Source organism: Tachypleus tridentatus, chromosome 8 (assembly GCF_004210375.1).
Source record: "Tachypleus tridentatus isolate NWPU-2018 chromosome 8, ASM421037v1, whole genome shotgun sequence".
NCBI lineage: Eukaryota > Metazoa > Arthropoda > Merostomata > Xiphosura > Limulidae > Tachypleus > Tachypleus tridentatus.
This window is the reverse complement of record NC_134832.1, coordinates 132,587,769-132,605,672: the sequence shown is the minus strand read 5'-3', so window position 1 is coordinate 132,605,672 and position 17,904 is coordinate 132,587,769. Positions and strand designations below refer to the sequence as shown.

At 34.2% G+C, this 17,904-nt stretch overlaps 1 protein-coding gene across 6 annotated transcripts in view; it reads left to right on the top strand.

Moving 5' to 3' along the window:
- LOC143223517 (sodium-dependent transporter bedraggled-like) overlaps positions 1 to 17,904 on the top strand; it is a 62,198-nt gene that overhangs the window by 31,055 nt on the left and 13,239 nt on the right. For 5 of the 6 annotated variants that reach the window (XM_076451600.1, XM_076451597.1, XM_076451599.1 and 2 more), the window contains exons 8-13: positions 2,086 to 2,189; positions 2,732 to 2,850; positions 4,751 to 5,010; positions 6,390 to 6,521; positions 8,414 to 8,516; positions 13,932 to 14,050. In XM_076451600.1, the coding sequence (XP_076307715.1) occupies positions 2,086 to 2,189; positions 2,732 to 2,850; positions 4,751 to 5,010; positions 6,390 to 6,521; positions 8,414 to 8,516; positions 13,932 to 14,050 (837 nt within the window). The remainder of the gene's footprint in view (positions 1 to 2,085; positions 2,190 to 2,731; positions 2,851 to 4,750; positions 5,011 to 6,389; positions 6,522 to 8,413; positions 8,517 to 13,931; positions 14,051 to 17,904) is intronic. The other variant, XM_076451598.1, reaches the window with a different exon arrangement.

The following is a 17,904-nucleotide window of genomic DNA, read 5'->3' as shown; positions in this document are numbered from 1 at the left end:
CTATTCGTTGGTAAAAGAGTAGCCCAAGAGTTGGCGGTGGGTGGTGATGACTAGCTGCCTTACGTCTAGTCTTACACTTCTAAATTAGGGACGGCTAGCACAGATAGCCCTCGAGTAGCTTTGTGCGAAAACAAACAAACAAACAAACCAATTCACCTGTACATCAGAGTGCATTAGTTATTGTATTCTCTGTAATAGATGTAAACAGCTCTATACCGGCGAAACAATACACAGATTAGGTTACAAGGTATGTCAACATTTCCGACTTTTACGTAACGACACCCTCGACCACCCAGTTTCGAAACAGTTCAACTCTACGGATCAGAAATGAACGACAATTGTGCACTTGTGTTATTAAATATCCACCACAACAATTATGATCGCGAAAGCCTAAAACATAAACTTATATTTAAACTAAATTATTTTGCACCATACGGAACTAATGAACTCTCTTTTTTTTAGTGATTATAGCTTTGTTCTTCATGTCTTTACCACTCCTGTTAATTTGATACCCTCTACACGTATCTCCTTCATTATTACTATTATTAAATTACAAATTTATCGTTTCTCGAATTTATGTTTATTTATCTTCTCCCTTTTAATTTCTAAAATCCAGTTTTTACCATTTTAATACTTGTTTTCCGTTTTTAATTACTTATAGAACTAATTTAACAACGTTTTTATAAGAATATTTTAAGGTGCTCCACGCAGTGGGTATGTAATTTAAATTTATGGTCATTTTACATTCGCCCCTCATTCGCACATGGACATGTCTGCAGACTTACAACACTGACAACTCATTACGTATCTTCTTAATTACAAACGAACAAAAACCTCTTTATATTCTAACCCTTCAACGATTCTGTCTAAATCTATTTTTTCTGTGTAACACAGTTTAAATGGTCTGACGAGTGTGTGTTTTATTACAGTAAAGCAACATCAAGCTGTCTACTGAGTCCATCAAGGGGAATCGAACTCCTGATTTTAACGTTACAAATCTGTAGACTTACCGCTGTACCAGCGAGGATAAATTGTCTAACTGAAGATTTTTGCCCGAAACGTTTCAAATAGATATAAAGTATTTGTTATACACGTGTGTTTTACCAATTTTTAACACTTGTTTCATTACTTTTCATCTTTTACGTGCACGAATAACAATACGGAAAGTACTTGTACTATTTTGTCGTTAAGGTTCTGTTGTTGTTTTTGGAATTTCGCACAAAGCTAGGCCCGGCATGGCCTAGCGCGTTAAGGCGTGCGCTTCGTAATCTGAGGGTCGCGGGTTCGCGCCGAGTCGCGCCAAACATGCTCACCCTCCCAGCCGTGGGGGCGTTATAATGTGCGGTCAATCCTACTATTCGTTGGTAAAAGAGTAGCCCAAGAGTTGGCGGTGGGTGGTGATGACTAGCTGCCTTCCCTGTAGTCTTACATTGCTAAATTAGGGACAGCTAGCACAGATAGCCCTCGAGTAGCGTTGTGCGAAATTCCAAAAAAACAAACAAACAATCAACAGGACAACGCTGCAATCCACAATGTCCGCAGGACAAAAGACTTTTTGATGGCAAATAACGTGATTCTTTTGGACCATACAGCGTGTTCGCCCGAACTGAACCCCAATGAAAATGTTTAGGTGTGGATGGCAAGGGAAGTCTATAGAAATGGACGTCAATTCCAAACAGTGCATGATCTTCGTGAAGCCATCTTCAACATTTAGAATAACATTCCAGCCAGCCTTCTGCAAACGCTTGTATCGACCATGCCAAAGCGAATGTTTGAAGTTATCCGCAATGACGGCCGTGCAACTCACTACTGAGACCTCTTGTTGGGCATTTACTACCCTGTTTAGGACTTCTTTTTCGTATGGTCTTAAACTTTTGACCAGCTAGTATTTCGGCTAATTTCATAATGTTCACATTTTCCATATTAAATGCTAAAAAAGATTTAGTTTTATAAAATAATTTAGTTAGTTTGGAAACATTTACAACTTTACCAATGAGAAAAATAAAATAGTTTGAAATACGTTTGTTTTTAGTTATGGATGTGAAAAATAAAATAGTATAAAACACGTTCCTTTTTTTTTTTCAGTCATGGTTGCTGGCAGCCAGAGAAGTGTTTCTTACGTGGGTTCTATACGGCGCCCTCTGTCAACAGATGTGTAGTCACAATAAAATATCTTCTAGCATCACCAAGTAAGTGTAAACGTATCCTAGGGTTGTTGTATTTTTTCTGTTTTTGTCTCAAATATCACTGGTGATAAGTGACTCGTGTAATATAGTTATTGTTTTAAAACATAATAATTATAATTGACAGTTTATGTACAACTATTACAGTTTATTCACATCGCATGTAACCTGTTTGTGTTCAATTATTATATTTATTTTTTAAAAAAAAAAACAGATAATTGTGTATTCGATCAGTTTGATATCCTGTAGACGTCATCAATTATCTTTGAATAATAAATAATTGCTCAGGTTGAACCTAACGAAGTTTGTTGTAATACGTAGACAATATTTTCAATAACGGCATAGAACATAAATAAATGATAGAACAGAAGTAGCAGATCTAGTGCTCGTAACTAGACATCTTTCGACTGTTGTAAAATTACACAGGATATAAAAAATATAGTAACAACTTATGAGCAATTTGAACAAAAACACAAGCATTTTTGTTTAACAGTAATAATAGTATAAGTTCAAGTTTTTTAATGAGTAATAAACATTCCTTGTTCTAGAAATGTCTTAGCTGTTGCAGTGGGAACAGTTTTCATTCTAATACTTGCGTCTTTGCTCTTCGCTAGTAGCATGAGTGTTATCACTAATAAGGATATGACCCTTATTCCCTCATCCTTCGGTAAGCACATTCTTCTAATTAATAATTCCCATATATTGCATTTCTGTATAGTTATGACTTCGATATCGATAAATTACCACAATTAAACCAATGCTTCGCCGATAAGCTTAATTTACGTTGTATTCTTGGTCATTTTATTTTATTATTTTGGTTGTTATTACTTAAAGTAGCTTCAAGATGGCTAATGAAAATATTTGTCTTTTGTTTTCTAGTGTATTGTGGCTATCACTATTTTTATGTCTTGATACGTCAGATTAAAGCGAAAAAGAATGCCAACAGGCAATAAATACTTTTGTTTAAAAAACGTGGAGTTAAACTATAGGTTCGATGGTTAGAAATAAAAAAAAATATTCAAGCAAACTACAGAAAACAGGCGTTTATAAAATACGAAAAATAAGCTTTTATCGTTAGTGATAAATCAAAACAAAATGAAACAAACTCGAATCACATAAATGTTGACAATGAATTTTGATTTTTTTCTAAAATATTAATATTGTTCTTGTTAATTAAATGTCCAAGGCTTTCTAAACGTAGGGTATGTTGAAAAACCTTTTCTAGCTTATGCGCCATAACGTCTTAACAAGCAATATCTGATTCAACGAGGATTATAATAAATGTTTTCTAGCCTTTTTCGCCGCAGCGCCCCTTCAAATAAATGTTTAATTTATTAAAATGTTTCAGCAAAATAAAAATTGTAAAGCAATGATAATCAATTTATAGTTTCATTTTAATAAATATAATTTTGAAACTCTCAAAGATTTTTTCTGTCCCCTGCGATCCCCTCGAAATTTAATGAAATTTAATAAATTTAAATCCTGTTCACTAGAGGGCACTACTACCCTGTTTGGGAAACACTGACATAAATGATAGGGCACCTTGTAGGACCCATATACGGTATTTAGTCTTTTTTTTTTAAAGAAAATCTATAGAAATGTGCATTGATTTTATAGAGAACCAAAAGATTAATGTCGATATATAATGGATATCATCCCAAGAAGTTATAATTAGTTTTGTCAGTAGATTTGAATGAAGTTTTACCCGAACTCAGACAACGATATGTCGTTGCTGTAGTAAATTAATGCGAAATAACCACCATTCCCCAACCTTTTGTGAAACTTTATGAGATAATGCTTAAACAACGAGACAGAATCTCGTAATGTTTGTTGTTGTCGAGATGGAACCAGGTAGGATCCAAAGCGAACCGGTAAATGTAAATAATGTCCGAAACGCTACAAATGTAACAGTTATGTGATGAAGATGGTAGATCAGTTAATCTTAAGAGAGGATGGAGAAGCTTGTGAAAAGGAGGAGCTGTCAAGCCCCAAAAAGAAGAACGTTAATCTTAAAGATGTAAGACTTGTCCTCAATTGAGAAAGGGATCAGAATGGGTCGAGATCGGGTAAGGAACAAAAAAAAATCGAATTCGAAGAATATTTCAAAAATGAGAGGAGAGAGAGTAGTAATAAAATTATGGCAAAATAGAATAACCAAAGTGTGCAAATGACCCTCTTTGGAAAAATAGAAACATCTTAACGGCTACTCAGGCCAAAATTATATCTGGATCATATCACGTCCTTTTCAATCACATACCACTGTTTTAGGCTCCAGATTCGATGAGATACCCCACCACACACCCAGAAGAGTTACATTTTCTGCTGTTGAGTCAGATAATGCTTATAATAATAAGATGATGAATAACAATTTATAAGCATAATTAAGTGATTTATTTCGGTGAGGAATACTGGATGTTTCAACAAAATATTCGTCTGTTCTCGTAAGAGAATGTTGTTAAAGATAACTTTAATTCATTATTTTTTTATTTTGCTTCATATAGCTCAAACTTTAAAGGTTTTAGAAATATTTTACTCAAATAAAATGGTGTTTTGTTTGTTTATTTTAGAAAAACCTGAATCCGTTACGTTTTTACTTCCAACTTCAAAACTTCAATCAACTTTGACGAACGTAACACCAATCAACTTTGTTATAGGTGAATGCCTTTTCTCTTCTGTAAAAGATCCGCCATCTAGTGGCTATCAGGTGCTTCGTTTCGCTACTGAAATTTTTCCCGCCACACTTGCGCTAAGTGGCGTAACAACAGTTTCCTCCTTTTGGTCGATTAGTTTTTTCTTGATGATGATTACCTTTGGTCTTGCGCAACAGGTACGTTTATTGAGTGACATCTGAGTTTGTTATGTTTGTTTAATGTATACTTTAATTTTGATTATTTCTTTCGGTAATTCGTACAAATGTTACACAAGGGCGACCCGAGCGAGTTGTCCTCAATTTCCAACTGATAGATAGGAAGAAAAGGCGCTGTGTATTATTTGTTTTGAGATTTGACTGTATCGCTTATAATGCACTCACGACCTCAGAGTACCGTGCACATTTTTGGGCCAACTAGTCGCGAACCAGAGCAGCATGCTAACCACTACGTTATATTATAATATAAAACCTACTTTAAAACTCATTATATCATGTCACTTTTCTTGATATACTAGAATAATTCTAATATATATATTTATATATAAAAATATATAATAAATATATTTATTGTATTCTCCAAAACTGATGCATATTGCTGATAAATGTGGAGTTCTCAGCCATATGTATTTTAATAAAGTAATAACAATGGAAGTTTTAAATCTAATATTGTAAATTTTCAAATGTTCCCAGCACCAAAAACAGTGTACAAAGTAAACTAGTCCTACGTATTGACGATTTTGTTTGTTTCGTTGTTGTTAACCACAAAACTACATTTTGTGGTGTGTCTATCATGGATATTGGAACTCGATTTTTAGCGTTAAAAACTTCTGACTAACTTCTGAACCACTGTAGGGGGTAGTAGCAAACAATATCGATCTTTAGTTAATAATTTGAAGCACAAATGCTAATAAGTATCCACACATTTTTTAGATAAGTTCCAGACAACTTTTTCGTGAGTATTATTATTTTGCAACGATAAAAGTTAAATGTTTAAATTTTAATGACTGAAAGGAAGCCATTACATATACGGAACCCCGGATTAAGGCATGGTCTTACCGGGCTAAAGCCTCGGGCCTAACACCAATTAGGAAGCCTCAAGCTATCGACTATAAATGTATTGCACATTTGTCATTGTTACTTATCTTATGATGTCTTGAGGCCGCTATAAGGTGAAAAGCCAAGGGTATAGAAAAAATCCTTTTTCTAACCTTGTTTATACGATGTTTAGCTTGTCAGGCTGTGGTTGATTCGAAACTTTCTTATAAAACCCAGTTTGCGCTTTCATCTGTGGGCTTGTGATATAAATGTGACAATAAATCCTGTTGTTCGAGTCAAAAAATTGGTAAAGCTATTATGTTGGCTGGTGATAGTTCAACATTAAGGAAGGCTATGCTTGGATCCTAAAGGACTCTTAACCTGACCGTTTAGCCCTCGGGCGTACAAACTGCCTCTGAGTTTTAAATTCGAATTCCTACTTATGTTAATTTGTATATTAAGTTGTTTTCAAATATGAAAGAATTATATCTCATGAGTTCCATTTCTATGTGTTTCCTAAGGTTGCACTGTGGAGTGTAGTAATTGATTCTGTGATTGCACTAAAGCCGAAGATTCTCAAAGCCTGGCAGACTTTCATAACTGTTATCTGTTGTTTCACCGCTTTCCTATTAGGCCTACCAATGACGACTAACGTGAGCTACTAATATGTTCTAATTTTGTGTGTTGTTTCTATACGATAATTCACAAAAATAAATAAATCTTCCAATTGTGGTTTATAATTTGCTAAGTGATTTGAAATAGGATTGAATTAATTTTATTTTCACTACCAGAAGTGACCTAACAGAAGATAATGTTGAAGTTATATCACTGGTGGGGTATTCGAAATAGTTGGGCTGAAATGAAACACCTAACTGATTGATTTAAGTCTAATAAAGCTCTCTTTATTTTAACAAATTGAAAGAGAATATAATATGATTAGTTTAAAAATAAAGAACAGAAGAAGAATATAAAATAAAATATTTTGATACACTTTGAAACAAAATGAATGAAAACATTCAACTTAAATTATTTATTTTCTCACAAATTCCTATCTACGTCGTCAGGCAAGAGTTGCATACGGGAATAGCGATACGTAATGCTCTTATTTTATTTTTAGTAAGTTAAATATTTTGCTGATATATCTGGAACTCTCAAGCCATATATTAATACTGTAATATAGTAATTAAAAGGCAAACAGAGATAACCTAATATTACACTTTTAAAAATATTTCCGGTGCCGAAAACAAAAGTTTGTTTAAGTTATTTGTATATTTTGACAACTTTGCTCTTTCTTAACAACTGGAATGAAAAATAACGTGTCAAGTACTATTTGTCTCTTCTTTGGGATTTTATTAGTCTTTAATAAGACACTTGTTACATTGTGTAAAATGTTTAACTTGTCTCTAGTCAATGCTACCACTACTAATTCATGTTTCAAGTGTCTCTACAATGTAGTGTCTCGACTAATTCAGGTTAAAAGTGTCTCTAGACAATAATATCAGGACTAATCCTATTATTTCTTAAGAAACTAAGTGTTGAATCAATTACTTAGATTAGAATAAAATAAAGCGACAAACAATCTATAACTCTAGAAATAAATCTTATTTATTATCCAACGTTTTAGCTTTTAACATTCATTGAAGCTTATAACGCTCGCGTTTGTATGTTTCATGGATAACGAGATAATTTTAATCTCTGTCTGCACAAAAAAAGTACGATTGTTAAGCCATTCTAATAAAAACCAACAACAAAAAACGACGATAGGTATTCAAAAGACAATGGATAACTTGTCCCATACCTAACAATACAGCGACTGAATTATTGTACTCTAAACAATAAAAAAGAGATATGTTATTTTCTACACAAGACAATGCACATCTGACTCTAAATAATAAAACTGCAGAGTAACTACTCTCTTCACCATATAGCAAGTAACCTGTTCCTCACATAACTATGCGGTGACTGAATCAATTAATTAAAACTTATAACCTTCTAGCTACAAAACACAATTAGTAAACTTTCACCCACCTAACAATACAATGACTCAGTTACTGAATGGAAAATGATTACCTGTTTTCTATACAATACAATGACCAAACTATCTCCAACATAACAATACAGTAACTGAATTACTAAGCTCCGTCAAGCATCAGTTATTGTAAAACAAGTTTATTACGACGTTTTGAACAAACTGCTTTTAATGTGACTGTGTTTTCAATCCTAATTTTTATCTATCCAATAATGAAGTGCATAATTTGTTCTAATGATAGATTTTAAAATAAAAGAAACATACACTTACTAGTTTTTGATTAGTCCATTTTACTTCTGAACCTTGTACCAAAAGTAAAGCAATATACATGGTGTTCTTAGGTGTCTTTTGCTAAGCACAATGATAAGAGGTGAATTGAATTGGGCTTTGTATTTATTTTTAGTACGGAAAAGTCAGTATCTTTGTCAAAATTTATTGAAAGTACGTGTGTATGTACGTATATATACATTTTGCTAATAATTTCTAATTTAGTTTTAAATTTTAATTGTATTTCAGATTGGTTTGTTTATTCTGTTCTTCCTGGATGTGTGCATTGGATCTTTGTGGTGGGTGGGGAGTGTTTTTCTAATTTCAATAATTGTCATTTTGTTTATCAGAGGTACGTACGTTTCATATCTGATTCTTGTTTTAAACGTTTCACTTGTTTTTGGTTTAAAGTTTGTTTCTATTTAGTCTAGTGCGCGAAAGGGAACTTAACTTCCATTGTTTTCTACACATTACTTTTGATATGGAAAGAACTTAACTTTCATTGTTTTCTACACATTACTTTTGATATGGAAAGAACTTAACTTCCATTGTTTTCTACACATTACTTTTGATATGGAAAGAACTTAACTTTCATTGTTTTCTACACATTACTTTTGATATGGAAAGAACTTAACTTCCATTGTTTTCTACACATTACTTTTGATATGGAAAGAACTTAACTTTCATTGTTTTCTACACATTACTTTTGATATGGAAAGAACTTAACTTCCATTGTTTTCTACACATTACTTTTGATATGGAAATACTTACTCAAACAATAAAGAAAACTAAAATGCTCAGTGTATTCCTTATGTTTTCTGTCGTACAATGAATACTTCGAAGTTGGTTATTCTTAGAGAGAACAGACTAATAATCACGTGTCAACTTTATCATATTGACATCTTCTTGGTACACAAATCAATAAAGTATGCTGTTAACACAGAATGCTAACTACAAATTATTAAGATATATTTTGAATTGAAACAATAACCATAAATATTACGTAAGTTTGGAATATCTAAAAATCCTTATATTAAAAGTGACCGCAAAAGTGTTCTCGTTCGATGTCACAAGTATATTTGATAACTGTAAACACCTGTTATTGTGATTACTTGTTGGGTGTTGTGTAAATAATACGTAGCGTGTTAGTTTTATTACCTTAACGCATATCGGTAATTTATGTTCATATAACAACAGCCTTGTACGTTTGATATTTGTGGGGAAAAGTTTAAGATGCTTTTGGAATAATACAAAACAACTGAATAGTATTCATACAGAGTTACTATCTACACTTCTATCAACTTATAAGTATATATATATTATTATTAACGATTTATTGTTTGTCTGTTGTTGTTTTTTTAATTTTGCGCAAAGCTATACGAGGGCTATCTTCGCTAACCTTCCTAACTAAGGAATGTAAGACTAGAGGGAAGGCAGCTAGTCATCACCATCCACTGACAACTCTTGGGCTACTCTTTTACCAACGAATAGTGGAATAATCGTCACATATAACGCCCTAATGGCTGAAAGGGCTAGTATAGTTGGTGTGACAGGTATTCGAACCATTTAATGACTTTTATCAATATCACTTATTAACAAATCTGGTTTGGCTATTTAGAAAGAATATGCATTAGTTTCGCCATATGTTCAACCTCGTGAAGCAAATATAACATGAATTTAACTTGATAGGGCTTTAGGCTTAATACGCATATGTACATATCTATATGATCAATTATTGTTTCAAAGATATTTCCACATTAAAACGCTTTTCGAAATAAATATAATAATATCTAACTGTTAATTCTACTATTTATAATTTTACGATTTAATTGCTACTTTAAAATGTGATAAATATTTGTGATTACGATTGAAAATTTAGACGTAAGTATTATTATAACTTATGTTTTAAAATAAAAACCGTAGTAAAACATATCTCGACTGACGTTGTTGCGCAAATATTCATTTCTTCTATTTCTATTATAAGGTTTTTAGAATACTTTAATTGAAAAATAAAATAGTTATATATTTTTATTATGCAATGTTACATGCTCAAAAATTGTTATATTAATATCTTAATATATTAAGTTTTAGTGTCACAGCATTCTTATAATTTTCAAAAAATATGTATTGAATAATGTAACGTGTTAAATATAAACGGAAAATTATTGAACTTTGTAAAATAACATTTTTTAAATGTTAAATTCTGAAATGTTTGCCGGTTAGTACGTTTGGAGGTGTATTTTTAATATTTTTGTTTTTAGATTTTAGAGGGAAATTAAATACAGGAGGAGTATGGCTGCCTTTTAATGACATTGACAGTAACTCCTTGTTAGGTTTTTAAGTATGTATATGAAGAGTATTATTTATAGTAGGTGTCTGTGACTTGTCAAACGTTTATACAAACGTTCGTTACACAATCAGTCACCACAGTTGTGTCCAGAGCTTTACATAATCGTCTCTTCTCATCAAGAATGTTCAAAGACCAGCTTCGTTACTTTATAACTCAACTGATAAGACGAAGTATTCTTCTCTATTCTGTTATCACAATATAGTCAATGATAAATTCACTTACGTTACCCCTAGGGTTACCACAGTTGTATCTAGAACTTTAAATTCTTCTTTGTGTCAAAAGTCCACACAAGCTGTTTAAGTTATTTTAGAACCCAAATGCCAAGGCATATTACTCTTTTAAAAGTTGCCACTATGAACTATTTATGGCTAAACTGACAAACATATTCTGTCTATTTAACTATATCGATAACTCACTAGCTTTGTTTCATTTCAATTTCACTAACTTTGTTGCCTGTATATATGCATATATATATGTTGCCCGATTGTGGCATAGAACATTCTACAAACTATGAGACGTTATTATGTAATAATACTCAGAGAAACAACAAGGAGACTTAAAGTTCAAGTAACATGACGTCAATTCACAACAGTTGAGGTACACAAAAAATGATTCGTAAACAGTTACATAAACGATCTTGTCATAACTATAACTTCTAAAAACAACTTAATTTAATGTTCACACAATATACACTAAAAAATAATACAGGTACACCACCGATTTTCCGGCAGCTGATGGTCCAGCACCTCTTTAATCCAGATAAAATTATGAGAGTGCACTTGAAACTCTCGTGACCGCCAGACTAGTTCACTGAGCGGCCACAGATGGCATTGCATTTGGCACACGCTCTTTCAGGTCGTGCTACTTAACTGATTTTACAGGATTTAGTATATCAAAGGAAGAATAAGTTGTTTATGAGTTGCTTGAGTATGCAAAAGGTTTTACGGGACCTGCTGCCAAGAGTATAATAGCAAGTAAACTTAATGAAGAAAGTCTGAATGAATGTTGACAAAGAAACACCTGTTGTTCATCACTGTACTGACTCTGAAGTTATGGAAATTGTTCTGAATCCTGGTAAAAACAATAAAAAGATGAAGGTAAAACAGATGTGTGTCTTCTCATAGCAAAGCCACATCGGGCTATCTGCTGAGCCCACCGAGGGGAATCGAACCCCTGATTTTAGCGTTCTAAATCCGCAGACATGCCGCTGTACTAGCGGGTGGCAAAACAGATGTAGCTGAAAAACTTACTATGGACAAGTTAATTGAGTTGACGGATGAATTAATCAGTGGGGTGAAGCAAAGTATCATCGTGACGGAACAAGAGCTAATGACTCTTCATTTGCTGTATGATAAATTACACAGGGAAAGATCAAAGAACATAAAACAACTTCGCTTGGATGAAATACTTAAAAACACAGCCAAGAAGAATGTGTGTCTGAGCAGTAGGCTTACAACCAACAATTCTGTGGCTACAACTTCAAGTACCCCGGATGTTCCCCCTGCAACATCACGAATCTATGATGAAACAGGCAGTAAATCCGACATATTCTAGACCTTTGTGATTAGCTCTACATTTCCAGGAAAATTCTAAAATTTGCCACTTTGGAAGCAGTACTAGTGCAACATTCTTTGTATGTACAGTAATTAATAAACCATCTTTTTCCATTTATACTATAGTAATAAACCCTTATCATTTATACTGTATTAATAAACCTGTATCATTTATACTATACTAATAAACCTGTATCATTTATACTATACTAATAAACCTGTATCATTTACACTGTATTAATAAACCTGAATCATTTATACTATACTAATAAACCTGTATCATTTATACTGTATTAATAAACCTTTATTATTTATACTGTACTAATGTATTTCATTAATCATTTAATTCACATTTAACAATTGTTTTATTTAAGTTTCTAGTAGTCCATGGTGCTTTAGAGACACCGAAGGGGTGTAATTAGTGAGTCAAAGGTGTATTGTTCAGTTATTGTTACATGACCTCTGTTGATCCGGCAAAAGAAATAATCATGAAAGTCTCTGGAACTGATGGTGCCAGAAAGTCGGTGGTGTGCCTGTATTGTATTAAACTTAAAATGAACAGTCTTGTATACCTAACATTCTTTGTTACTGTGTTATTATATTCGCAATACGTTACTACTTGTTACTTATAGTTACTTGCTATATCTAACTTCTAATACCATAGGGAAACAGGCATACGCAAGTGCTACAACAAATGCGCGTTTTCTAGTGGCGCAACGGAATTTTGCGGACTTACAACTCTAGAAACTGAATTTTAATACCCGAAGTGGGTAGAACACAGATAATTCATTGTATAGCTTTGTGCGTAATTACAAACGCCAAATGCGTACTCATAACAATAGGAGGTCCGGCATGGCCAGGTGGGTTAAGGCGTTCGACTCGCTATCTGATGGTCGCGGATTCGAATCCCGTCACACCAAACATACTCGCCCTTTAGCCATGGGGGCGTTATAAAGTTATGATCAATCCCACTATTCGTTGATAAAAAAGTAGTCCAAAGAGTTGGCGGCGGGTGGTGGTAGCTAGTTGCCTTCCCTCTAGTCTTGCAATGATAAATTAGAGACGGCTAGCGCAGATAGCCCTAGTATAGCTTTGTGCGAAATTCAAAAACAAACTTTATGAATGTTTTTATTTAAATAAGTGTCCTCCACTGGCTCAGCGGTAAGTACGGATTTACAACGTTACAATCAGGGGCTCGATTATCCTCGGTGGACACAGCAGATAACCCAATGCGAAGCTATAAGAAAACACAAACACATTTAAAAAGTGCTTAAAGCTTAAATGATTATTTTTAGTCGAAACACTACCGTTAGAGAGAAATAAACAAAGCAGTTTCTCATTTCTGTTATATGAAGTGTTTATTTTTTTCAGGGGTCATATCCATAATAGTTTACTGATAGTAAATATCAAATAAACACCTATTTCAGTCATATGTGTAAATGTTAAAGAAACATGACATTATTCTCTTCTGTACACTGTCTGTGTAAGTTTAGTCCTATGGTACCACACAATATTTCCTGCATTTTAAGCTGTGTGTGTGCTATAAAAGTGACAGCCAATCCTTCAGCATGGGTGGTGGGTGATAAACCAGATACCCTTAGTAGCTTTGTCCTTAACTACAAAAATACGAAATACTTACAACATGTCAATAATGTGTGTAAGTAGTAGTTTACACTTAATGTGTCGTCTTTTCAAGTCGTAAAAATTGCAATTTATACACTGGTTAACACTAAATGTGTCGCATTTTCAGGTCGTTTAAATAGTGGATTATACACTGGTTTATACTACGCGTTTCATTTTTTTTTCATGTCGTGTAAGCAGTAGTTTGTATACTGGTTCGTAATAACTGTGCTCAACTTTTCAGGTCGTCCTTACGGAACAGATCAACTCGTTTACATTGTAAGTCAACGACAAGCCAGACGTGTGTTGGTTCTTCCAATACTTACTTTTCAATGGAACGTGGTTCTTCCTGTGTCTTATCTGGTATGTTCTCTCGTACTTCTTCATGTACCGAAAGAGGAGCTTGACTTATAATATCCTATATGTTACTAAGATTTACACTTTAACATACATGCAGTTATAAAATATAAAAAAACACATTTACGTGTAGCTCCCAGTGGCTCAAACGTAAGCCTATGGGTAATGACGGACAAACAAATATTTATTTTCAAGCACAAATTAGGAGTTTATTTAAAAGTAAAAACTGTGTATTTATTTTACTCCTTCGAGTCTTGTGAACTTTGAGAGCAACTGTTGCCGATGTTCTTCTTTATTTATTTGTAGCTTTAAGTTAAACTGAAAAATGGCGTCGTATAAGATCAATAAAACAGGATATTTTATTTACTTTTTGATATCAAAAGTGTAATTATCTAGCGCCTGTCGAGATAGCCGTTCCTAATTTAGCAATGTAAGACTAGAGGGCAGGCAGCTAGACATCACCACCCACCGCCAACTCTTGAGCTACTCTTTTACCAAAGAATAGTGGGATTGACCGGCACGTTATAACGCCCCCACGTCTGAAAGGTCGAGCATGTATGGTGCGACCGGGATTCGAACCTGCAACCCTCGGATTACGAGTCGAATGCCTTAGCCCACCTGGCCATGCCGGACCGCGCCTGTCGAACACGATATAATTGTCAGATCTAATGAAATAAATATAACTGTAGGTCGTTTATAACGTAGACAAAAAGTTACGAGATGTTGTAGTGAATATAATATTCACGACATTATTAACGTGCAATCTGACCAAAAAATGTATGATTTATAAAAAATAAAAATAATTTTATAATTCACAATATGATTAATTTTTTGTCGATCTAATTTCGAGGTTTTATGTTATACGTATTGGTTTTAAGTGTTGTTTTGGAATTTCAAATCATTTTGAAAACATAAGATAAAACGCTTGTCTCACCGAATTATTGCAACATGTGACAAAAAAAGCAAATACCATCAAAATCATTATGACGTCAAGAAAACACGCCATAACTTCAAGAAGCACTTTGAACTTAATAAAATGTTGCAGTTTTTTTTTCCCACATGCTTCTTGTCTTATTTTTCAGTATTTTTGTTTTGGTAAAATACCAAATAACAGCCCAAGAGTTACCAGTGGGTGATGTTAACTAGCTGCCTTCGCTCTAGTTATTATAGATAAATTAAAGACGGCTAACACAGATAGCCTACGACCCGACATGGCCAGGTGGGTTAAGGCGTTCGACTCGTAACCTGAGGGTCGCGGGTTCGAATCCCGGTCGCACCAAACATGCTCGCCCTTTCAGCGGTGTGGGCGTTATAATGTGACGGTCAGTCCCACTATTCGTTAATAAAAGAGTAGCCCACTAGTTGGCGGTGGGTTGTGATGACTAGCTGCTTTCCTTCTATTCTTACACTGCTAAATTAGGGACAGCTTGCACAGATAGCCCTCGAGTAGCTTTTCTTAAAGTTCAAAACAAACCAAAAATCAGTTTAGAAAAAAGGGTATTTATTCCTCACACCCTTAGTCCTGGTTATTCATTCATTTTTATTTTATTTTTTTTTAAAATAAACGAGAGTTTTGTTTAAATCGCATATTTATTTTCGTAATAATTTGTTGTAATTGTGTTCTTACTTTAAAAATATATTATTATGGACAATCAAGTCTCTAAGTGCTTCAGATTACTACTTAACTGATAATCAAGTCTAAGTGTTTCAGATTACTACTTGACTGATAATCAAGTATCTAAGTGCTTCAGATTACTACTTAACTGATAATCAAGTATCTAAATGCTTCAGATTACTACTTGACTGATAATCAAGTATCTAAATGCTTCAGATTACTACTTGACTGATAATCAAGTCTCTAAGTGCTTCAGATTACTACTTAACTGATAATCAAGTCTCTAGTTGTTTTAATCTACTGATTAACTAGAAATTACATATCCAGATAATTCCTTCTATAGGCTCACTGACATGTCTTCAGATGTTTCAATTTGCTGATTAAGTGATAATCTAGTGTTTCAGTCTATATTGATAAAATGATTAGTCTTCGGGTGTCTCAGTTTATAGCAGTGATTCTCAACCTGTGTGCTGTAGCACACTGGTGTGCCGCGGTGTTTTTGAAACACATTCAACTGTCTTGGGATTTTACAGCCAAGTCGAACACATCAGTTAATAAAAGCTACTATAGAGACACTCTGAAACCTTCCAAAACATTCGATGGTTTTCACTGAACTCGAGCAGTGAGAAGTTCATACTTAAATTTCATTCTCGACTGTAAAGGTTCGGCTGTTAGTTTAATTGTGGCGCAACAAGCGCTTCGTACGTCATAAATGATGCATCAAACAATGAAACTGCTTTCTGGAACACGTTCTCATTCTGCGGTAAGCTACAGCTACTACGCTGTAGGTAGGAATTTTATATCAACTGCAGAACTTTGTGCTTATCGTGTATGAATTTGCTTTATCATTTATCCATGGAAAAATATTAGTAAGTCTGGTGCTGCAAAGGAGAATGTGTTAAATCAAAAGCAAGGAATCAAACGAAAGTACAAAAACGAATACATCGAATACGATTTTATTGCTTTGGAATTGGAACATTCTCAATTACCATTCTTCCTACTCTGCAATGCAGCTTTATCGAACGAGGCACTTGTTCCTAGCAAGCTGAACGGACACTTGGGAACAAAACATTCAGCTGTGAAGGATAAACCAAAAGAATACTTCGAGAATCTCGCGGCTCAACAACATGAACAATCAGGGAAGCTTGTGAACTACATGAAGCTGACCGAAAAAGGATTGATTGCAAGTTATAAGGTTGCTCAATTGTTGGCAAAACGCAAGAAAGCGCATACGGAGGCCGAATCAGTCATTGCGCCAACGTTAGCAATCATCGTTGAAACTATGCTTGGAACGGATGCCGCCAAAAAGTTTAAGCAAGTTCCACTGTCCAATGACAATTTCGCGCAGAATTGTAGACTTGTCGTCGGATTTGAAGGATCAAGTTTGCGAACATTTCGAAGCGCCTGAAGATGAATTGTCTCTGCTATGGTCTCTTCAATTTGATGAATCTACTGACATTAGTGGGAAAGCTCAAGTTCTGGCTTTTGTTCGATTCATAAAAGATGGAAAAATCGTAAATGAATACTTATCTTGCAAAGATTTAAAAAGTACAGCGAAAGGCCAAGACATTTTCGATTTGGTGAATGAAAACATTTTGTTTTCAAATTACATTGGAATAACTGTGTCAACGTTTGTACCGATGACTGTCCTTCACTGCAAGGAAAAAAGAAGGGATTCGTCACTCTGGTGCACCAACAAAATACAAACATTAGGATTGTTCACTGCATGATTCACAGAGAGGCGCTCGCCTCCAAATCTTTGCCGAAAGATTTGCAGTCTGTTATGAATCAAGTTATTCAAGTGATGAATTTCATGAAGTCTCGGCCATTTCAATCTCGACTTCTCTCTATTCTCTGTGAGACGATGGATTCAGACTACGAAAGCTACTGTATCACACTGAAGTTCAATGGCTTTCGAAAGGAAAGGTGTTAAAGCGTCTTGTCCAACTAAAAACTGAAGTAATTTCTTTCTTGGAGGTTGAGGAATGATGTTTTTGAATTTTCTTTTCATGATGAGATCTGAAGGTGGCTGAAGATTCAATTTCTCTGAAAACATTATTGCTGCAACGTCCAAACTGAAGACCTTCGATGTAAAGGTGACGCTGTGGAAGAATCAGATCTCGAAAGGAGTCCTGGATTGTTTTCCTTCTGTTAACGAATGTCCATCAAAGAAGAAAATTGTCCCTCAAAATTTGAACACATTAAGCGACCTACAGTCCGTACTAAAACATTACTTCCCGTCACT